General features: G+C 44.8%; 1 protein-coding gene across 1 annotated transcript in view; it reads right to left on the reverse strand.

Moving 5' to 3' along the window:
• Positions 1-24,685, reverse strand: part of Ak5 (adenylate kinase 5) — a 178,345-nt gene that overhangs the window by 49,091 nt on the left and 104,569 nt on the right. Inside the window, exons 7-8 of the mRNA XM_028754291.1 lie at positions 14,203-14,293; positions 8,360-8,436 (exon numbers count right to left, since the gene is read on the reverse strand). Coding sequence (XP_028610124.1) covers positions 8,360-8,436; positions 14,203-14,293 — 168 coding nt within the window. The remainder of the gene's footprint in view (positions 1-8,359; positions 8,437-14,202; positions 14,294-24,685) is intronic.

Here is a 24,685-nt window from a genome sequence, read left to right on the forward strand (position 1 = left end):
GAGCAGATTGCAGGGGTGGGGAGGGTCGCTATGGCTGCAGAGGAGGATCAGGGGTCAAAAACAAGGCAGGGAGCAGAGACTCCAGGGGTGGACTGGGATGCCTGTGGCTGTGAATGGGACTCCATCCATACACCTGTTGGTGGGCATCTATGCTGATTCCACGTTTGTCTATTGAGAATAATGTAGAAATAAGCATGGATATGCAAGTGTCTCTGTGTCTGTTGACTTACAGACCTTCATGCATCTGTATACCCATGGGTAGTACAGCTGGCTGATGTATGAGCACTGTTTTTGGCTTTTCTGAGAAAACTCAACACTGGTTTCCATGGTGACCACGAGTTTACATGCTCACCAGCAGTGAGTGAAGCCTCCTCCTCCTCTTCGTCTTCTTCCTCCTTTTCCTCCGCCTCACCAGAAGCTATTGTTATTTTCTTGATGGTAGCCATTTTTGCTTGCCCTATCCTCATGTAGAAACATTTTGAAGGCTTTCCCAAGTATTTACTGACAATTTGTTTTCCTCTCTTGAAGATTGTCTATTTGGTTCATTAACATATTTATTTGAGTGGAAGATTGGTTTTTCTGTTGTTGTTTTTTTTAAATTTTTAATATGTTCCAAATATTAGCCATCCATCTATCTATCTATCTATCTATCTATCTATCTATCTATCTATCATCTAATCTATCATCTATCTACCTACCTGATGTATGGTTGGCAAAAACGTATCATCCATTCTTTAGCTATTTCTCCACTCTAGTCATTGTTTCTTTGTGCAGAAGTTTTTAAGTAACAGGTAACCCCACTCGTCAGTCCTGGTGTCCTGTGCTGTCAGGGTTCTTTCCAGAATGTTTCTGTCTTCACCTCTGTCTTGACATATTCTTCCTATGTTTTCTCCATCCACTTTAAAATTTCATATCTTACATGAAGACTTTTGAGCCCATCCAAGTAGATTTTTGTCCATAATAAGAGATCTGAGCTAACTTTACTCTTCTGAATGTGTATACAGTTTTCCCACCACTGTTTGCCAGTGAACCACCTTTCCCCACAATGTGTGTCTTTGACACTTTTTTCAAAGATTAGGGAGTTGTGGCTATGGGTTTTTTTTTTTTTTTGAGTCCTTTACTTTATTCCAATGGTCTCCGTGAATGTTTCCATGCCAGTACCAGAGTGAGATGTTACTCACCCCGGGAAGAGGTAATAACCAAGCTGTGTTATAATTTCATGTAGTTATTGTATAATGCAGTTAAAATCCATCAAACAATCTGCATTGCCAACATCAAGTTGCACACGAATACGGACAACACAGGCACTTATAAGGGATGGAAAACGTAACGAAAACCAACTCTTACATCACGTAGGAATACATTATTTAATAGCCAATAAATGGTTTCTGAATGCCTGTCTGCTGCATGCCAGATGTTTTAGGTGCCAGTGATAAAGAGATGAAGCCCTCAAACTCCTGGTTCTGGTTTCTAGAGACAATGGAAACATGAGGACAGATATGGGATTAATAAACTCGGCACACAGAACAGCGGAAGCCTCTGGGGGTCCCAAGGGTGTGACCAGAGAGTGATGCACAGAGCCCTCTGTCATTTGAGTTTTGTTTGGACACTGCAGTGTTGGTAGGACAGTGGCACTGTAAGATGCCTTCCAACTGTATGCAGTTTTATTTTTTAACTGTGAAACTGGATAAACACTGTTTCTAGTCTCAGACTTCTAACTCTTAGCTATGAACACCTAATGAAAACTGATTTACTTTTGTTTCCTGGGTTTGCTTCCCCAGTTTTCTTTTGTTCCAATAAAAACATGTGTCCCTCCTACAGATAGCAGTGAGGTCATAGGAAGAGTAATGGTGGCGTTGGGGCATAGGCTGTGTGTGTACCTGGGGAGGATGGGATCCTTTCTCTGGAAGGGTATGGGCTGCACTTGGCCTCATCTGACTCATATGTGACTGGAGTGACAGAGAAGAATCTATAGTCCCCATAGAGCACAGACCTGGATCAGGTTTAACAAGGGCAACAAGGCTCTGGGACGCGTTAGTGTGTCCCCTGCTCACACTTGTTAAGCATATATCATATGGCAGGTTGTGTGCCAGGCCCCGGTGACACAAGGCAACACATGTTCTACACAGGCAAGCAAACATTAGGACTTAAGGTGTCATGGGTCCCTGAAAAACATGAACCAAGTACTGTGGTTTATTTTTTCCTTTTGAGAAAGGGTCTCAATTTGTAGCCCAACTGGGCCTGGGACTCACTCTGTAGACAAAACTGGCTTTGAAATGACAGAGATCTGCCTTCCTCTCCCCACTATTGGTGAGATTAAAGACATGCACCACCATACTGGTTACCCAAGCATGTTAGTAAGAGAAGGGCTTCCTCCAGAAGAAACTTGGTCCTGATGGTGCACATCGGGGCTATCCAGGATGGAGGTGATGGGGCTGTAAAAGCTTCTCTATGATGGGAAGAGCCTGCCTAATACAACTCTATTGTAGATGGCTGCAAATATCTTCATCTGGCTGGAGCAGTCACAGGGATGAGTTTAGAGAGCAGTGTGTGTGAGTGTGTGTGTGTCAAATTCTGACTCCTATAGTCCCATTGTTGCATTAAGAGATTCTGAGATCAGGGAAGAGCCAGGAGGGGTTTCCAGCAGTAGACTTCCAGGTTGAGTTTGCTTTCATAATATGTAATTCTAAATGATGAGAAGATTGGAACAGAAAGACAAGTTAGTCGCCCCAGGCAGGTGGGCAGAGAAGGGGCTCAAACAGGAAAAGCAGGACTGGAGAGGAGCAGAGCCATTCCTGATTACCTACCCAGCTGAACCAACACGGGCAGGAGAGACTGGAGAGAGTCTAGCAGGCACCTTTACTTCTGCCTGGGCAGCTGGGGAGGTGGTAATGTCATTCACAGAAATAGAGGAAACAGAAGGAAAAGCAGATTTTGTGGGGGAAGGTGGTTTGGGCATATTGAGTTAGACATGCACATGGGAAATCCAAGCAGTGCCATTTGGTGGGTAGACACAGGCAACAGGAGCTCACTGAGGAGCTCGGGGTGAAGCCAAACCATGGCTGCGGCTGAGCCTCTCAGAGGGCAGTGTATGCTGCGAAATACAATGGGACCACAGTCACCATGCTGGGTGTGGGTTTGAGTAGTGGATCAATGAAGAGTTTGGCAAGGAAACGGAAACTGAGTGAAAGGGAAGCACCATAGGGAGAGGGCAGACCGTGAGGCTACAGCGTCAGGCTAAGATCAGGAGCTTTGCAGTCCAGACTGGAGGCTCACCAAGTCCTCCCTGGACACACAATGCTCCTTTTTTTTTTTTTTTTGTTTTTTTTTTTTTGTTTGTTTTTCGAGACAGGGTTTCTCTATGTAGCCCTGGCTGTCCTGGAACTCACTCTATAGACCAGGCTGGCCTCGAACTCAGAAATCTGCCTGCCTCTGCCTCCCAAGTGCTGGGATTAAAGGCGTGCGCCACCGCCGCTCGGCACACCCCTCCTTTTTTACATCCCTACCTCTTTGTATCATCTGGACTGAGCCTCTCACTATATAAACCCATAGGGTTATGGTTAGGATTAGTGTTGGGGTTAGGGTTAAGGTTAGGAGTTAGGGGTTAAAGTTAGGGTTAGGTTTAGGCTTAGGCTTAGGCATTAGAGTTATGGTTGGGGTAGTGGTTAGGGTTAGGGTTAGGTGTTAGGGGTTAGGGATTTAGTGTGAGGTTTTAGGGTTATGGTCTCTATTCAACCAAACATGGTATGAAGTCATAGTCGTTTAAGACCAGTTACTCAAGGCCAGGTTCTGTATCCATTATTCCCCATTCCTAGATTTCTTTGGAAGTCACCTGTAATATTCCCTGTTGGAATCAGTCACCTGGCCTTTGTTTAGTATACAATCACAGCCTATCATGTCTCCTGCCCTGCTCTGGCGTCAGTTTTCTGGATTTGAGCTCTCGTTCTGTCTCCTGAGCTCCTAGACTTGTCTCCTGTTACCTGCCTACTTTCTTGATGCTTCAGTATCTGTAACAGCAAAAGAAGGCATCAAGATGACCACATCTCTCTCCTGTACTTTCCTGAGTATGAAACCACATAAAAGAAGCGAAGGAGTGAGGAGTCTGGGGATCTTAGACACTAGCATGAGGAGAATATCAAGGATTAAGGAATGGTTCATAGCAGCCATCAACAAAACATGCCTGCTGCTCAGTTCTGTCTGTCTACCTTCTAACCTCAAAAGTCTTGCTATTTTTATTCTTTTTTTTGTTAAGAATACTACATATTTATTTCAGTTAAAAGACAAGTTACATTTTGTCTTCCCTCAGACCCTTGAGCCAAAGCACTGAAGACATGGGTTAAACACAACTTCCGTCTCTACCCTCAGTTTGACTTGCTTGGCTTACATTTTTAAAAGGGTTAAAACTATGTGGAGGTCAGGTTTTCCTCCCCACAAGTACTGCCATATTGTCTCTCTGTTATGTTCATTTACCTTTATATTGTTATGACTTGTTCTCTGAGTCACTGCAATAGAGACCAGATGGCTTGCAAGGCCTAAGACATTTGTTACCTAGTTCTTTAAAAAGACAATTTGATGAAATTTACAGTGTCAAATACACCAAGGTCAAGAATAATAACTAAAACGTGTCACCTGGAACTGGCAATAGGTTTCAGGAACGTTGATTGTAGTTCCTTTAGAGTGGAGAAGCAGACACCAAAATCTAACCTGTCAGCTGTATGGCCCTGGGGAGTCTCTCACCTCCATTTTCCTCAGCTGTACCTGGGGTCTGAGCAGCTTTCTTGCAAGGGTTAGCAACAACACATTGTAAATCACTGAGCAAGGCACCTCCTTCACAGTGTGCTCCAGACAGCAAGCCCAGGCGCATTGCTTAATCTGTTGCCACCACATTTCTATCCCTTGTCACTTTGAAGGTCTGGCTTTTATCTCTTGTTCGTTGACACCTGGTGTTGTGTGTCACCTCTTTGCTGAGGTCGGCCACTTAGCTGAACCTTCTTTCTGATGCCTTGCTCAGCCTCACTCCTTGGACCTCGAGCGCCCTTACCCCTGCTTGGCTTTTCCTTTGCCTATCACATCTGACAACCTAGAGAATTTACTAACACATGCTTAGAGTTTACCGTGTGCCTTTGTTGCTAGGATGCAAACTTCTGAGACAAGCCTCCTCATCTGCTTAATGAGTACATATTACAAATACCTAAACAGAACCTATAATGTGCAACTCAGAATTTGTCCAATGAGTCCATGAAGGAAGACTAGTAGAGACAGTTTTTAGATTCTTTATTGGGCTGTTTTCTTTCAATCTGAGAATTTGTCTTTTTCACATCCATAAAATTCTCAACCACTCTCTGTTAAAGCTCTTCCTCTGCTTCATCTTCATTTTTTTCTTCTAAAATGTTTATAATATATATGTTGGTTCATTCTGTCCTCGGTGTCTACTGAGTTCTTCCTCATACTAGACAACTGCTAAGGTTTCTGTTTTACTTTAAGGCAATTTCATCCTCCTTCTCCTCCTTTTTAAGTTGTGTTCAGGCAACTTTTCGAACCATTAATGGAATTTTTATTTCAATAACAATTATATTTTTGACACAAGTGTCTTAGTTACTTTTCCTGGTGCTGCAACAATATCCAACAAAAGCAACTCAAGGAAGAAAGGAAGGAAGGAAGGAAGGGAGGAAGGAAGGAAGGAAGGAAGGAAGGAAGGCTGGTTTTTAACTTGGCTCACAGTTCAAGGGTGGGAGCGTGGGAGTCCAGGTGATGGGGAGCTGACCACATTCATCCACAGTCAAGATGTAGAGAGAAGGCCATGAAGATTTGTGTTCAGATAGCTTCCCCTATTTTCCGTAGTCTAGGGCCCAAGACTGGGGAATGGTGCCATCCTTCTTTATGTGGGTCTTAATCAAGACTATCCTCACAGCACATCCAGGGTCTAGTGTAGTCTCTCACAGGTGTGCCTGGAGCCTTGTCTCCTAAATAGTTCCAGACCCTGTCAAGTTGACAATCAACTATCCCACCTGTCATATTCATTTATTTCTTTTTTCTTTCTCTTTCCACTCTTTCTGATAGTTGTTTCACGGTTCCACTTTATTTCTTTATGTCTTCCCTTTGTCTCTTTGAACATTTGAAATATTCCTATGTAAGACTTAAGTGTTTACCGTTATCTCTAGCTCTTGGGGCTGGGAAGCCACTTGTTATTGGCTTTCTTGCCATGGCTCATTTGTGTAGTCTATACATTTTGGATGCAGGGGCTTTAAGGGTGAGCAAAGGATAAGCTTCCAACTCTACCCCCTGGCTTGTCTTTCCAGGGTAGCATGGGAGGCAATACACTGTGAGTCTTAGAAAATGTGTGTTACACTTAGACATCTGTATCACCCTCTCCAAGGCCCAGGGAGCATCATGGAAGACAAAGGAGGGGGTGCTGTAGAGCCCTCTTCCTCTCATGATGTGGCTATGGCACTCCTGGACTCATCAGCTGTGGTTACTTGTGAAGACTGTATGGGTCAACATCCTGTCATGGAGTAGGAGAAAGTTCACGAGGCCCCTCTCCTTCCTGAGGATATATAGACAGTTAATAATTGCCAGAGGCGAGCCACTTTCTTCACTTCTGTAAGTGGTAAGTGCAAATGCTATTGTAAATGTCCCCAACCCTTACGTGAGCAACCATAATCACACTCATTGTGTCATCAAAATAAAACAACAAAGCATGAGAGTAAAAGAGGGCTAACACGGTGTGTAATCACCAGACATGGGGGAGGTCGAGAGAGGGTAAGGACGGGGTAGGTACCACCAAAATTCATTATGTGCATGTTCGGAAATAACATAGTGAAAGCTATTAATATGTATAATTAGCATATGCTAATTAAAATACTGTGCACAAGAAAGTGCATCCTATGTTCCAGCCCATCTCTGAGTCCTATTAGTGTGACCATGGGCCAATGACTCTCTCTCTCTATCATGATCCTACCTGTGGAGATGCTGTGGAGAGTTAGCCCAACAGTCAGCACAGAACCAGTGGCTTAGTTCTCCATGTAGAACATGCTTAGTAGCTGTTACCAGGTTCTGTAAATGCATGGTGACTGTCTTGTGTTATATACTTGTCAATAATTTCATGGTTTGTCATGGAAGAAACTTTATTTATGAACACATACACACACACACACACACACACACACACAGAGAGAGAGAGAGAGAGAGAGAGAGAGAGAGAGAGAGAGAGAGACACAGACAGAGACAGAGACAGAGAGACAGAGAGACCACAGCCAGTCATGATGTGTGGATATTGGTCAGACACATTAGCTTCAGTTGTGACATAAAATACAAATGGGGGCAGGGGGCAGAAGTCATCATAAGAACACTCTCCATCATTTCTGAGAAGCAGTGACAGGAGCAGGCACAGAGTCTTAGACGTTATCTTTAAGGAAAAAAAAGAAAAAGAAAAAGAAAAAGAAAAAGAAGCCTGAAGCCTAATTAGGGAGTTAGATCACTTCCAGCTATCTTGGATCATTACAATACAGCAGTAGAGAAAGCTCTTGCTGAGAGGAGAATGACCCAGATAAATTTCTTCAGTTTTTTTTCAAAGGGAACACACATTTGCTCATTGGCCGTGCTTTCCTGGTGTGTCAATCCCTGCAGAGTTAGATACAGAACAGCTACAGATCTCTGAACCCATGGCGAAGGCTCAGCTGTGGTCTTCATTTATTACTGGGAAGGTAGGAGGTATCCGTTACTTTTCTCATTGCTCTGACAAACGTCAAGACAACCAGCCAAAGGGAGGAGAGGTTTATTTTGGCCCAGGGTTTGGGGATCTCTCAGAGGCAGGTAGGCACAGGGCAGGAAGTGTTCTGGGGTTGCGATGACAAGCATTGGGCAGTTCCTCTGAATCTTGGTGAATTTGTGGGGAGGAGAGCAGGGGTTGCTGTCCAGTGGCTTCCTCTTTCTTCTCTTTTCATTCAAGCTGGGATGGCAGACCGTGGGATAGTGTTTCCTTTATTCCGATCTTCCTGTCATAGCTCTCTTTGCCCAAAGGTAGGGCTTACTCCTGCCTTCTGAACTTATAGTCCACTCAACTAGACAAAATTAGCCACCACAGCGCATAGGCAAACTCCTAGGTGAGAGGAACTTATTTGCATCTGAAGGAAGTTCCATCCCAAGGCCCTTCCTTTACGTCTGCTTTGGATCTGTGGAGGAGGGACGGTGAAGACCGGAAGTGCAGCTAAAGGCCATGGGTGACCATGACTAACATGAAACCCATTATCAGTGATCTCTCAAGAGATTCCACCAAGTTAAACTTCAGTGCTTATATTCACAAAACACCAAGACTAGAATGAAAAACATTTAAATAGGAAATACTTGTAGGTTTACTTACCTGGTTATCGTAATCTGATCCCGTGTCAATAATCTCTCCAGCATCAAACATCACAGAAGGGTCAAGGTCGCGTGAATCTACGTTTAAGAAAGACACTGTTAGCTGATGGAGACCGTCTGTATGTTCTACACATGTTTCTATAGCACATTTGCGCATCTCTCCACCTGCCGCACTCTGTGTCTGGGCTTGTGGTAGAGGACGCAGACATTCTGGATCTGGTCCCAGCCCTCAGAAGAACAAGCTCCGGAGGAGGCTAATTTGTCAACAGCAAGATTCAGAAACCAGAAAGCGTGAGGTTCTAAAGCCATCTGTCTGTGAGGATGACAGTGGGACTGAGATTCTTCACAAGAAACTGATTCAGGAATCTGAACTAGGAGAGCGAACATGAGTGTTTAAGAGAAATGACTTCAGGGTGTTCTAGAGTAATCGAAATACAAGGAGCGTCATGAACTGAGTGAGCAGAGGAAGAGCAAGGAACTTCTAGAACAAGGACGGACGGACTTTTGCCTCAAGCCTGTGGGTCACCTTAGTCTCTGTTCTGGTTTGACTTTATTTGCTGTGACAAATCCCTTGACAAAAGGAAAAGAATCACTTGGTGTTCAATCCCAGGTTTCACTTCACAACTGAGAAGAAAGGCAGAAACTCAAGCAGCTGGGGATTCACATCCATAGCCAAGAGCAGAGATTAACAGAGCCTGGTCCGCTGGCTACCCACATACTTTCTCTATCCCACACAGCCCAGGGCCCAGCCCAGGAAGTGGCGTTGCTCATACTCAGGGCAGGTGTCCCACGTCAATGGACAATCATGCCAATCCTTGCTTGACGTACCCTCAGGCCAGCCAGCCACATCAAGACAATACTTCAGTGGAGTCTCTTCCTTGATGAGTCTAGATTGTGTCAGCTGAAATATCACTTTTTGGGAGGTAGACCCCACTTTTTAGTTCAGGCTGGCTTTGAACTTATGAAGCTGAGTGGAACCGAGGTGTGTGGCACTGAGTGACTGTTCCACTCTGATCATTGTTAACCCTACTTTGCCAAACTGAGAAAGTGCTTGCCATTAGATTCCCCCAAGGTGAGAGGAATCAGGTTTACTAACAGACTGTCTCTTCTTGGTGGTATAGGCCGAATTGAATCACTTGCCGTTAATCCCAAGGCTTGGATTTAAAGCATTAATTTCCACCTTGGTGTTCTTGCAGCACGGTTGACTTGGTGCCCTCGCTAAACAACTCTTCCCTGGGGGAGACATGCCACTACCTAGGTACACACACCTCTCTGCCCAGAAAGTGCTGCCCAGAAAGGGTGTATGCATTCTGTGAAATAACAAATCACCTCACATTTCACTAGAACTAGGCCTTGACACAGAATCTGAACTGGAGAATGTTTAACAAAGGTAGGTTTTCAAGGGGCAGTAGACACTGCACACACTTCATGGAAACAGTACAGCACCTGATGTATGGCTTCCCGTTCCTTCTAGGACTAGAGTTAAGGTGTCTTCTCACCCAGAATTTCTACCCTCTTCCCTGATTTCCTTCTTCCTCCTTCTTCCTTCCTTCACCACCTTTTTTAAGGGGCATAGACCCCACTTTTTTTTCAGACTGGCTTTGAACTTGTGAAGCAGCAGCCTCAATCTCTAGTGGAATTGAGATGTATGCCACTTATAGGTGAGTGCTCAACCCTGCTCCTTGCTAACCCTGCTTTGCCAAACTGAGAAAGTACTCGCCATCAGACCATCGCTTGAAGTTTTATCTTCCTTTCTATTTTTTTCTGAGATGGAGTTTGACTGTCCCAGGATGATCTGAGACTCGGAGCAGGTGTCACTGTGTGACAGGGATGACAGAACCCAGAGCTTCCATTTCTCCTTTTTCTCTCACACACGGCTGACAACACACTCCAAGTAGGACAACCCAGACTCCCTTTCAGTGAAGTGCACTGTTTTTGTGAGAACCTGAGGGTGTGGATGTCCATTCAGCATTCTGAGACAAGGAGGGACAAAAAATGCTTCCTGGTGAAGCACACTGCAGGGGCTGTAAAGCATCAGGGCTGGAGTAACAGAGTCTAGTTCGAGTCAGGACAATCATGTTTGCTTGCTGGGTGGCTTTTGTGGACAGTGGTGTTAACGATAACGTGAACGCATTCTCATTAGTCTCCAGTGCAGATGCTGTCTATTTGACTAGTCAAGTGGAGGAAGGTGTGTGGGTGGAAGTGTTTTCCTAGTCTCTAACTTGCCTCTGAGTGAGTCTTACAGGGTCCACAGGAGCGGAACACAAAGTCTCCCTGAACACACAGCAGCGAGGAGTCCCTCGTCCTACTTAGTTTGTTGAATTGGAGACCACTCTTCCAATTGTTTTCAGAAAGTACAATCTGAGGGGCCCTTAAACAACCCAGTGAGTAGGAGCCACATGCTAGCTCTTGAGACAGCAGCAAATTCATTAGAAAATAATTTCAGTAATATCAGAATGAAAAGGCTTTTGATTAAAATGAATTTCTTGCTTAGGAGAAAGAGGAGATCAGTTATCCTTTCTAATCAAGGGCTTTGACAGAAATCTTACTGTATCACTAAGGGATGGCATTTCTTGACATACTGTTGCCATAGCAACTGTAGTATTAATACATCTCAGATGAGAGACAAAGTGTATCATTATCAGCTCAGGTAATGATTGAACGGCTTGTATTTTTAAAAACACTGGTTGCTCAATTTGCTGGAAATGAGGACTTTATTAAGCTCAGCAGATGAACTGGGGAGACAAACACAGGCTGACGCACCCATTCGGACTAACTTTCAATCAACACACAGACCCATGAAACAGCGGACATGATTTTCTTTCTCAAAATGGCCACAGGACTCAGACATTTGATAAAAGTGGTCACATGGATTTCGTCTCCCCATCTTTTGAGATTTTCAGTTTATTTTCAGATTTAAAGACATCCTTTTCTTAGAAAACAAAGAAAGGTCTAAGCTGAAACGACTCCCCACCCAGAACATCTGTTGTCACTTGTTATAATGTAGGGTGGTCTTCAGTGATATTACCTTCAGGTTGTCTTTGGTTTAAGTGGGAGCCAGAGACAAAGGGCTTTAAAGGGCAGCAGAGGTGAACTGAACCATATTGTTCTTGGGGACAATGTCATAGATGTCCATCTAAAGTTGCAGGAGGACACACTTGGCACTTGGTGTGCCAAAGACGTTGCTGCAGTGAGGCTTCCTGAGCCCTGGAGGGCTACTGTGAACAAGATTTTTCTGCCTCTCTGTTTCTCTTAAGGGAAGCAATGTCTCCTGTTCTTACTTCTGTTAAACTCTTAGGATTATGTTTCAAGATAGAATATATAAAACACAACTTAGAAATTATAGAAATTACAGGCATTCTGTTCACAGGCGCTGAGTGACGGGAGGTAAACCAAAGGGCTTGTGCATTTTCTCTCTACAGATGCCGTCCCTGGGTCCTCTCTGTGAACTCTCTACTTCCTGTCAGCGTCCCGTTCACCCTCAGCTTGAGAATTCCCCTCTTACATCATAGGCATGGGGGTGTCAGCCACACTTTGTGGCAGAGCTCCTTTGAGGAACAACACGGTGTTTATTTGTATTATCCCCGAGTCAGAAGAGAAAGGGATGGTTCTTCAGTGACTCTAGGATTAAGATGGAGAGAGGGCAAGATGGAGGAAAGAGATAGGAGAGATGAATCTGGGGGAAGGAGGGCAAAATGTTGTCTAAGATATGATGTCTTCCCATGAGTCTTCATGTTCTTTGCAAAGGCACAGCTCACATGCAGTCTTCCCAGGGGGACAGAGAACCTCTTTACACACAGGCTCTGTACCAAAACCCCCATTCCAGTGGCCCTATGAGGTGGGTATTCTGTCTCCTCTTTCTAGATAGAGAAATGCAAGCCCATGGAGATAGACTGATGTGTAGGTAGAGATGGCTTTTCTGTAAGTACTAATGGGCTCCACAGAGGAGGGGCTCTGAGGAACGGTGCAGAGGTCATGGGTCTGCAGCATAGAGGAAAAGACAAAGGAGCCCCAAATACATACTGGGCTCAAGGTGAGGAGCTGGTGAACCTGAGAGGTTGGTCGAGGTGGGCAGCTAGAATGGCTTTTTATACTATCTCTTGTGAGATTCATATTGACACACACACACATACACACACACACACACACACGCACACTCACTCACTCACTCAGTGACAGAGACAGAGAGAGGGGGTGGGTGGGATCGGGTCCATTAAGATGAGGCCGAGGAGCTGAGACTTTGGAAGCACATATGGAGACAGGCATTCAGCGTGACTGGAAGAGCAGGTGAAAAGGCCAGAGGTGGGAGCTCAGCCAGTCAGAGAACTCCAAGGATAGTGTAGCTGAGGGGTGGAGGTGATGCTATACTGGGAATGGGACAGCTGAGGATTCTGAATGTTTAGATACAGGAAGGGCACTGGTACCCAGCCTACAGAAGTCACAGGAGGAGGTACAGCTAGAGCAGTGTTCTCTGAGGTTCTCAGTAACCTCTCGCAGCAGAGTTACTGACAGGCAGGAGAGCCCCAAAATGGAAGATGTCAGGGCTCCCACAACTGTGAAAGCAGAGAAGGAGCTGTGCATTTCCGTGGTGCCCTTGAGGAATGCTAGCGGATGCAGGGGTGAGAGCAGGAACATTTCTTGTGAACTCTGGAAAAGAGGGGAAGTGGGTTTACACTCATTCCAGCCTGGGGCTCCCTTCTGGACCACTGGTGCTGGAGCCTGAGGTTTGTTTGTTTTGTTTTGGCTTCAGGGGATTCAAAGAAAAGCCAGAACTGCTGTTTTCAGAGTGGCTGATTTAGCTAGCTATAGTGTGAACCTAGACAATACAACACCAGCCAATCAATCAATCCATCCATCAATCAACCATCTATGTGCACCAAGCATCTATAGAGTTATTATCTGATGTCGATAGCACTCTGTCATCTCCTCTACATAATATGCTATCAGTCAATCATCCACATTGATCATCTAGAGATTTGTATTTATTTAAGCTGTTTTATCTCTCCTCTAACATCTATTTTCTATCATATATCTCTTTTTCAACTATTGTCTATCATCTATCAATTTATCCATCTATGAATTTATATTGGACTATTTTGCAGTGCAGTGAACTTAGCCTAGGGCCATGCAAGCGCTAAACAAGCATCATACCGTGGAACTGTTTTCTCAGCACCCAAATCTTTACTTTTAAACCTAATTAACTTGTTCTCAATTCTTTTGCATCGTGAGCTCGTAAAGTAAAACTCCAAAGTTCTAGGCTCTAAGGCAAAAACATTGAGAATTATTTATACAAAATGATTTCTCCAGAAAAAAAAAGAGGAGGACAGACAGACAGACAGACAAAGAAGCATGGAGCGTGTAACCATGTCAGGTATGGGTCCTCTCTCAAGTGTCCCATGACAGAGCCCTAGGGTTAAGGGCTTAGGAAAGAAGGAGAAAAATGGCTGTAGAGCTGTGAGGTGAGACCCACCAGAGAAGGAGGGTGCTCTCTCTGGGCAGAGCAAGATAAATGTTGTGCAGGTTAGAGGGGCCTGAGGACTATAACCTGCTGTAGTTGTACGAGGTATGGGGTAGGCTAGATTTCTATCTACTACGGAGACACAGGCGCTGTGTCACAACACGGTGATTGAGGATTTGTATATACTATGACAAGAAAAGCATCAGCAAGTACACAGGGACAGATTTTTAGCCTTTCCCTTCTATTTAATTTTAAAAAAAAAAAAAACAAGGAAGAAGGAGGCTAAGGATGGGGCCACTGTGTCAGAGTTTCAGCCACTGATGAAAGTCCTGGTTCATCTGGGAGTTGATCGTGATGTTCTGATGCCGAGGGACGTGGAGACTTACCTGTTGGAGCCTCTTTGTTTGGAAACAACTTGCTGTCGACGGCCATGCTGATGTCATGGAACACTGCTTCCTCATCTCGGTCAGCATCAAACTGGGGAAAACCGGGACAGACAAGTTTGCAACATGAGACACATGATTGTGTCGAGTCTGAAAACGAGCATGCATCGTTCAGTTGTGTCTGTGAGGAGGTGGCAGTTAAAGCAGCTGCGGCTTTAACCGGATCTTTAGAGAGTCTTTTAATTTAGATCTCTGACCACACGGGGGAAGAGCAGTAGGAAGAAAAATGTTCAGTCACCGTGGCTGACAAAAGTGGGCAGCCTTTTCTCAATATTTAATAAAGCAAGTTCTGAAAAGATAATTGAATTTTACTTATGGCTTTCTGACTTAGTCTTTCTAATAAAAACAAAAATATAAAGTTATAAACAACAGTGGTAAAGATTTTCTATTACCTATCTATCTATCTATCTATCTATCTATCTATCTATCTATCTATCATCTGTCTGTCCATCCATCATATCTATCTATCTATCTATCTATCTATCTATCTATCTATCCATCTATCCATCTATCTATCATTTATTTGTTGTATGTACATTGTATGTGAGTATGGACAAGTATATACAGGTATGCATCCATATGTGTGTGCATACATGTGCAGGCTGTAAATTGATGTTTGGTGTCTAGGATTTTTTTGAACTTTTACTGTGTGTGTGCGTCTCTGTGTGTGTGTGTGTGTGTGTGTGTGTCTGTCTATGTGTCTGACATATTCATCTGTGTAGAAGTCAGAGGATAGCCTCAGATGTGCGTGCACCCTCATCTTCTTCCTTGTTTGAGACACGCTCTTATGTCTGTTCCGGCATACACCAGTCAGTTATTCTCCAGTTTCAAGCTCCCTCTCACTGAAGTTCTGGATTGCCGAAGCACACAACTGTGTCTGGCTTTATGTGGGTTCTGGAGATCCAAACTCAAGTTCTCATGCTTGTGAAGCAAATGTTTCCCCACTGAGCCAGCTCTTCTCTTACTCAGAGGATCATAACTCACAGAGGTCACGGGGCAATCCGTGTGATGTCATTTAATGAGAGGGCTGAAGAGAGCAACTGGAGATTTCAGATACCATGCTGACCAAACTTCCTAGTCTGAGCACAACATGCATTTTCACATAACAAACAAACGGAAACATCTTTCAAAGGCTCCCGAGAAACACCTAGATTGCAGAGAGCTGTAGAGAGAGGCACAGCTTACATCAAACACCTACAGTTACAGAGGTAGGAGCAGCTCACAAGAGACACCCAGATTAGCAGAGAGAGTTACAGAGCGGGTGCAGAACTGGGCATCACGCAAGGTGTACACAGCCACCCCCATTTTCAGTGGCAGAAACACGTCTTTGTCTTTGACCGTGTGGTCTGGAATCAACAGGTTTCATGAACCTCCCTCGGGATGGCTTTCCCCAGCTTTCCCCTCTTACTAACAGCTATCCCAGGTGTACCAGTCCCAGGGGGAAGGCACCAACTCAGTCCTCCTTCAGGATCTCACCTTTAATTAAACTTAGGAATGAGTCTGAGGGAAACAAATGGGCTGTGTTATTAGCATTGATTCAGTTTCATATTTCCCCTGAGTGTCGTTCTCTAACCATCAACCTGAGCTCTAAAAATCAGCTCTTCTCCCTGTCTCAGGCCGGGAATTTCAACCAAGAATTCTCCCCCAGTGCCTTCCTCCTCCGCCACAGGAGGCCCCTCAGTTTCAATGGCTGGCCCCTCATTGAGGAACACATCCGTGCTAGTAGTCCACAAGTGAGCCAGTGATAGACAGATCCCTGGGGTTTGCTGGCCAGCTTCAGAGGCCAGTGAAAGATCCTGTCTCAAAAATAAAACCACAGGTGGGCCAGCGGGAAAGATCACTGGTTGCTCTTCTGGATGGCCTGGGTTTGATCTCAAGCACCCACATGACACCTCAAAACCGGCTGAGGTTCCAGTCCCAGGCTGTCTCATGCCCCTTTTGTCCTCCACATTCACAGCCCTTATGTGGTACACAGATACACATGCATGTGGAACACCTGCACACATGAAGTAACAATAAAAATAAAAATAAATAAATAAATAAATAAATAAATAAATAAATAAATCTAAAAACAAAAAACCCAACAAGGCTCCTGAGGAATGACATCATCTGAGTCTCACATTCATGTGCACACACATGTACATGCACACACATGTACACACACATACATGTGTACTTACATGCACACCCATGTGCATGCACACACATATACATGTACACACACATGTACATGCTCATCCTAAACACGTTTTCTGTTACACATTTGAAAATGCCCCTCTAAGTCACAGACTGCTTAGTGTTCTTATTTCATAACTTTTCTGTTCTCTGGATAAAAATGGTAACGATTGCATTAAAACTTTAATACTTGAAAGACACACAGTGCCTGCGGTGAAGCCTGCAGACAGCCGTGTGAATCTGCAGCCAATGGAATCACTTTGCAGAATTGGGTTTTAAAAGCTTCATAATCCACCATAAAGCCTGAAAGGGCGACATCTACACAAAGTGGTGGTGGGTAGGGCGGGCAGGGACAGTCTGTGTCTGAGACAGAGCCTCCCTGTGTTTTTTATTTGGATTCCTGTAGCTCAGCTCTTTGGATTCAAGCTCTGGAGAACTGATTATCTCTTCATAAAAGGAAAAGACGTGAAAGACGACTAGGTTGTGTCAGGATTCTATGCAGGGGGCTGGGTGCTGGGCACAAGGAAGCCAAGGAGAGCAGAATCAAAGGCTCATTATCTTGTCTTATCACTGTCCTTATCTTACTGGGAATTCAGATGCAAAGTCAACAGTTTTGTAAGGAAAAGAGTAAAGAGATTCCAGACAAGCCTGTTAGGGTACTTACAAAATGCCTTAAGAAAAGAAACTTCCTTTAAGTTGAAGCCGTAACAAGGTATCTGGGACTTTGGTTTGTTTCCTGAGTGGAACCTAAGGAAGGGGCTGCTCAAGATAATCCTGGTTAGTCTTGTAGCATTAGACTAACCGTGAGAACAGTCATCAGCACGACACGTCACTGGAAAATACTTCACCGTGGTGGTCGTTGGCTGTGTATTTTAGCCACTCAGTCTCTGCAACAACCTTATTTGGATGTATTTCCATGCACATGTACAGGAACACCCTCTCAGACACAGAGAACCGTCACCTTCAGGACTGAAACCTCTGGTCTGGGGATGTCATTTCCTAGGAAGTGCTTGCCTAGTCATGTGAAGTTGTGGGTTCATTCCTAGCCATACAAAAAGGACCAATCACGCCAACAAAACAAAACAAGAGCATGGAGTCTCAAGGGATTAAATAACCCTTCTAAGATCATGTTAGTGGCAGAGACAGGGATGAGTACACTTGTGGCCACACCAAAGTATGAGCTCTGTAGGCTAGGCTGCCAACAGGCAAGGCTGAGCTCCGCCTGGCAAGTCAGCGGAAAGCATTGAATGTTTAGTGCAGTTGCTGACATCTGTAACCCCAGTAGTTGGGGGTCAGGCAGGAGGAAAGGAAACTCAAGGCCAGTCTGTGCTACATAGCAAGACTGTCTCTAAGAATGAAAAATGCCCTTCTCTCCCATTGAAAAATCTGAACTAACTCTCTCTCTCTCTCTCTCTCTCTCTCTCTCTCTCTCTCTCTCTCTCTCTGTGTGTGTGTGTGTGTGTCTCTCTCTCTCTGTGTGTGTGTGTGTACAGGCACACATGTGCCAGAGAACATTACATTTGGAAGTCAGAGGACAACTCTCCTACCACCCTGTTGAGCTAGAGTCTCTTTTGTTTTTTTCTGCTGCTCTGTGTATGCCAGGCTGAGTACCCACGAGACCCCCTGTCCTCATGATTCCCTGATTCCCCATGATTAATCCGTGTTGGCTTTGTCCTCCTTAGATCACCAGGTGACTAAAACACTTAGAGAGAATCTGGCAAAGAAAAGGTTAAAAGGAGAGCGTGGAGAGGAGGCGCTGCACTCCCTGGGGCTGAGGACTGCACTGAGACCTCCTCCTTCTCTTTACTGCACTTGGTGACAAGTGAGCGCCAGTCAGACGCCAAATGCCAAACTGAACCAGCCGAAAGCCAACTTAAGTAAAGTCCTTTCCCTTATGTTTCCCTATTCCCTCTTTCTTCCCAGCATTCTTGCAATTTGAGGCTTTAAAAAACTATAAAATTGTTAGATAAATATTTGAACTTTTGTCATGAAAGTTTGCAAATTGAAGAAGCTTGAGTCTTAGAAGCCAAATTTTGGCTTTATGTGACACTGGTTCCCTTCCTAACTGCAGGCTCTGTTGTCCCATGTTCCCAAGTTCCAAAAGGCACCATGGAAGTCTGAAACACACACACACACACACACACACACACACACACACACACACACACAGACACACACACACCACACAAGCATCGCACACTTGTGCACAGTCAAAACTGTGAGATATTTGACTGGGGCGAATTTTAGCCCTAGAAGATGGATGTTCAGACTCAATCTCTTATTCATTTGTTTGTTTGTTGTTATTTTCCTTCTCCTTCATTATTGATTTTTTCGAAGTTGAGATGCTTCATCTCATATCACCATCATCACCATCGTCATCATCATCATCATCATTGCCACCACCACCATCATCACCGCCATCATCCGTGCTAGGGTTGGAGCCCAGAGCCTGGAGCACACTAGTCAAGCAATCACCCACCAGGCTATTCCCACAGCCCTTTCCTCCCCTCCCCTCCCCTTTGCTCTTCTTTCCTGGCATCTTCCAGCATTGGGATCTCTTGCCAGTACAAATAAATGAAGGTTTCTGACTTCTTGACTAGCTTCGATGGCCGAATATACTCAGCTCATAATTATGTGAAAGAGTCAACGGAAATCAAGTGGAACCAAAGAGATCAGCTTAGAACATTGTAAACTACGGGGAACGTGTCTGACGGGAACACAGGGCTGGCCGATGAACGGGGTCAGTTACAGGGAGGAAAAGCAATCAGGTTTTCAGTCAGTGTATTGCTGTTAACCCCAAGAGATTCTCCTTCTCACAAATCCTGACAAATAGCATTTAGGACTTATGGAAATCTTTTGTAGGAACAGTGAATAATCAGCCTGGATAGTCAAGCAGCCATAGAAGGAGCTTGCTCATGCTGTCTGTCCCATGTTGGATGAATCTGTGAGCATTACACTGGGACGTACTCTAGCTGAGCTTCATGAATGGTCTGTGGCAACGCCTTTGCCTTCGTGGATGTTAAGGTCAGTGATAAACTACTTATACTGCAGGTCGTTATCTAGAGTTCAGTGTGAGAAGGACGGAGGCGGAGCATGCTTCCGTGATCCTGGGGCCAAGGCACAATAGCAGAGTCGGGAGGATGTGGTCAGAGGTGGCCAGGCGTCAGTGTGCTTTGTGCAGGCAAGAGTAGCAAACTGAAGAAGAGAAGGGCCTTCCAGGGACTGGGAATAGCGGGCGATGGGATGGAGATCGGGATGCAAGAGAGGGTGCCTCTGGGTTACTCACTGTCTTTCTTCTTGAAGGCATTTCAAGGCTTCCTTTGGATTTGGAAAGTAGCTTCCTACCATCCCTGAAACCTCTGGCCACGTATTTGACTTGAATGAGTACCAGGGATGTGACAAGTATGGGGCAGCAGCTCTTACCGTGTATTAGCTTTACTCCTGCCAGGTAATCAAGCTGTTTTGCAATGGTAAGAAATCACGGCAAAACATCCCCATGGAGTTCTAGAACAACACCAAGTATTAATCACCACAAGACACAGTTGGCCTAGGAAGCAAGTACTTTTGAAGCTCACAGACACATTGGAGAAAGCAGTTGGGATTAGACCTTAGGTTCTTCTCTCCACAATTCTTCTCTTAAAAACTAAGTTGTCTTAGTTCTGGGAAGAACCAAACCATGCTCTTAATCATCTTGTATCTCTTTCCTTCCTATTTTTAGCTCGAGGGTGATGGCCAATTTCTGAGGCCTTTCTGTGTCCGTCCTGACTTCTTCCTTGACTACTGTCCCCAGCTCTAATACTCGGTGGTGTTTGTATTAGCTCCCTTCCCATTAAAAACAAACAGGCTGATCTTGGTTTCAGAGCAATTAACTTCTCAGCAAGACGGCCCAACGGCAGGAAGTAATTACAGGCTAGAGAGTTGTTAAAAAATTTACTCACCAACTCTTTGGCTAATTGAGCAATTTTGACCCCCAAGTTTCACGAAAAAATATCATAAATGTAGGAGGAGGAAAAGAAGATTTCTGAGAGTGGGAGCCCAACTTGTAATGGAGTAAAGAAATGGACTTTACAACCCCGTCGGTGCTTCTGCAGCTAAGATCTCATGTGAAGGACTCAGCCAGCAGTTCTAGGCTCTAAGGTAAAAATATCGAGAGTGATTTATACAAAATGATTACTCCAGAAAAAAAGGCAGAAGGGGGCAGACAGACAGATTGACTGACAGACAGAGCCTGTGGCCCATGGATTGCATGTGGCCAGGATGGCTGTGAATGAGGCTCAAAACTTTTGTAGGTGACAATATCAAATACCAACATCAGAAGACTGGATGTCCTGGCTTAGGGCTTTGACAAGCAGCAAGTGGAGAGATTGGTTACTGTCTAAAAGGTCATCTAACATCCAACCAACTACACTCTTATCTGATTCCGCCACGTGTTGGGTCAGGACTGGTCTATTGAGGGACAGGGTATAAGGCAGATCTTTTCAGCCAGTGAGTGGTTGATTTGGGAAACAGAAGGGAACTGAGTCTCAGTGTCCTGAAGAAAAAAGTCACCAACTGCATTCGGGGAAACACTCATGTGTCGATCACATGATCACATGAGATCAGCCTGCACCCTGTCCAGGTTACTGCATATTGGGTAACGTAACAGCTGTCAGGCTGTGCCTTGCCTTGGGTTACTCCATTTTAAAATCAGCATTTGGCACCATGTTGAGTGCTGATGCAGAGGCAGGCAGACTCAGTTCCTCACTGTGTGTGTAAACACCGATGTACCTAGCATCACCAGAGGCACAGACTGATAACTACCCAAAGGACCATTATAAACTCAATGGACATACGGGTGTATTCACATTACATTAGGGAAAGCAGGCTCACAACGTATCAAGACCACAACAGGATGCAGCACTGTCACCAGGACCCTACAAAGAGAGGAGGATGCTAAGTCCTGTGATGAAGGCTGTCTCTGAGCACCCTGAGTGTGTATTAGGGGATCAAGGACTGACAGGCAGAGCACACACCTAACTGTCCCTGGGGGCTTCAGCTCACCTGGGTCCCATTGTTGAAGTAGTCTATTTTAATTGTCAACTGTCTGTCCATATATCTGTTTGGACTCTGTGGGACTACGTAAGGGTATCTTGGTTCATGGCTGGGCATGGGCCTGGAACCCTGAGACTCTAAGTGAGAACTGGCAGGAGTTTGGCCATGTCCCCAGAACCCAGAGTCCTGACACACAGTCTCCTCTCCATACACCTATATTGTTCAGTCATGTAGGCCATTACAGCCCCTCCCAAAGTGCACAGGTAGAGGGTGTGACCACAGGCCTCAGGCCCTAGGGATTTACATACTAATGAAGGCCAGAGGGTGGAACAAATTAAGCATGCCTTCCCAGAACCTCCCCCTTTCTCCCTCCCTATTTAACTCAGGACTGCCCTGTGTTTCACGGGGTGTACTTCCAGATCCATCTACCATCCGCCAAGACAATAAACCCTTTTGGAACCAAGGACTTCCTCATGTCATTGGGGCCTGTCTCGACAATGTCTCTAGACTCGGAAACCCTAGACCTGGCATGTGGGACCAGCCGCGTGGAAAGTCTCCGGGACCACCATTTAGGCCTATTTTTTCCCATAGGACTCCATACTATATATTTCCCCTGCGGCCTCCATCACCCTGCATTTAACTTCTTTAGTTTGGCTTAACCCTTGGGTTTGGCTCAGATCTGTGACCCTGGGGCGTGACTCTGCACTCAAGGCTCCAGTGGCAAGAATCAAATGAGGTTTATTAATGTCCTAATTATTGCAGGAGTGACATTCTTTGCATCTCTATCCGATGTCTTCTGCCTCCAGTGAGACTCTGAGCTCCTTGAACCCTACTGTGACTTCTTTAATCTTTTGTAGCTATTCTTTCACACACACACACACACACACACACACACACACACACACACACGCACACAGAGAGAGAGAGAGACATACATATTTCTTGTATGATATGTAGTGTGTGAACTGAGAGTTAACATCAGTAATTAAGATTGTAACAGAGAATTGTTTGCCAATGGCTGATATCAAGGGAAATTGGGAACTACCTAGTCAATTGTAGTCAATAAAGCTGACATTGCTATTAATGTATTATCTAATGAATTCTGACATTGTAGAAAGGCATAGATAATGTTGTATGATTCTGCCACACACTCACTGAATCCTGGCTCTGTGGTCTGTACCTGGTTGACTTAGCTGCTTGCAGTTAATTTTCTGTTAAGTGGACCTCAGTCTGCGCTTTTTCAGATAAGCCCGAGCCCCTGTGTACCGGCTGGCAAGTTTTGTGTGTCAATTTGACACAAGCTGGAGTTATCACAGAGAAAGGAGCCTTCCTTGAGGAAATGCCTCCATGAGACCCAGCTGTAAGGCATTTTCTTGATTACTGATAAAGGGTGGGAGGGCTCATTGTGGGTGGTGCCATAGCTGGGCTGGTAGTCCTGGGTTCTATAAGAAGGCAAGCTAAGCAAGCCGGGGGATGTAAGCCGGTAAGTAATATCCCTCCACGGCCTCTGCATCAGCTTCTGCTTCCTGACCTGCTTGAGTTCCAGTCCTGACTTCCTTTGGTGATGAACAGCACTGTGGAAGTGTAAACACGAGTAAACCCTTTCCTCCCCAACTTGCTTCTTGGTCATGATGTATGTTCAGGAATAGAAACCCTGACTAAGACATCACGAAAGAAATTCTTCCTACATTAATCACTAGCAATATCTTGTTCTGTTCCAGGGTGACTTCACTCAGAGACAAAGTAACCACTGCACTGAGGAGCACAGGGCTTCCCTGAGCCTGTTTGTCTCCATCTTCTCACTGCTACATAGTCTACCTCTTAAAGGAGACTAGAACCGACAAGCTTCTTTACCAAATAGTGGGGAGCTCACAACTGCAACGCAACAGGCTTCTTCACATTTTTTAGAGGAAACATTCTACTTGATACACAGGTTCAATTAGGGATGGACGCCCATGAGAATAAGGCAGGAGCTTCGAGGGCAACTGGGCTCTGAGGAAAACAAATGCTAATTTCAGATGCAGCCTTCGGGCTTTGTGGAATAAGGCAAATCTGATCACATAAAACAAGTGACCTGTCAGCATTTCCAATGCAACAAAGCAACTTTGCAAGACATCCATAAAATCCATCATGCTTTGCAGGACTCCTTCCTTTCAAACAAAGCTCCACAGGCGTATTCTAAAAATAATCCACTCTATCCATGGGTGGCATAGAGGACTGGTACCAGAGTGAGTGAGACTTTTCCCCAGATACTTCTGGTCTTCTTTTTGAATCTTCTAACTGTTGCCTTCATTGAAAACTCATTGGAGGAGCCTCCTGAGCCCCAACATTTACTGTCCCTAGGGGTGAATATTATTGAGGATATTAGTGAGGAATGGGTTTATAAGATTTTTATCCTTGAGTATTGTTAGGTCCTCTGTCTCTTAAAAGCTGGCGAGTCACAATCAATTTCTAGATGCATTTTCCAGTAAATTCTTGAATTTTCCACTTCACTGCAAGTTTCCAACAGCTAAGCATAACTCAACAGCATGGATTTATGGAGTGTTTGATCTTTGTCTTGAGTATTATCTGGAGGCCGTCTTCTCCAGTATCACCATGCAGATACGATATTCTTCTTAACCTCCTATGCACATTCCCTGCTGCCTGGGCAGGACATAAACTCCAACTGTGTATAAACTATACTTTCTACACTAGAGGTTCGGTGTTATAGAAACAAGTCTTTCACCTTATTGAGTCTTTTCAGTCTAGACAGAAGGGTTTAGATCCTTGTCTGAGCTAGAGTCTAAAGAATTTTAAAAATACTTTTATTTTATGTATGTGTATATTTTGTCTACATGTATGTCTGTGGAGCCCATAAGAGGGCATTGGATCTCCTGGAACTGGAGTTTCAGACTGTTGTGAACTGCAGTTTGGGTGCTAGGAATTGATTCCTGACCCTCGGACAGAGCAGCCAGTGCTCCTGACTGCTGTTCCACTCAGCTCTATGCAAAGAATTCTTACTTGGTAACAGTTGATGAATCAGCAAGCACACAGGCAAGGCAACACCATTTAAAAAATCTGGCTGTGTAATTACGTTTTAAAATAAATCTTACAAGGTAGCATTCATTTTTAGTCCTCAACATCTTACATCTGCTGGTGTCTTCCTCCTCTAATGGGTCTTCTGTTTAGAGCCACCTTGCCTGCACTTGCATCTGCTGGTGTCTTCCTCCTCCAATGGGTC

Source organism: Grammomys surdaster, unplaced genomic scaffold (genome assembly GCF_004785775.1).
Source record: "Grammomys surdaster isolate TR1022 unplaced genomic scaffold, NIH_TR_1.0 125996, whole genome shotgun sequence".
NCBI lineage: Eukaryota > Metazoa > Chordata > Mammalia > Rodentia > Muridae > Grammomys > Grammomys surdaster.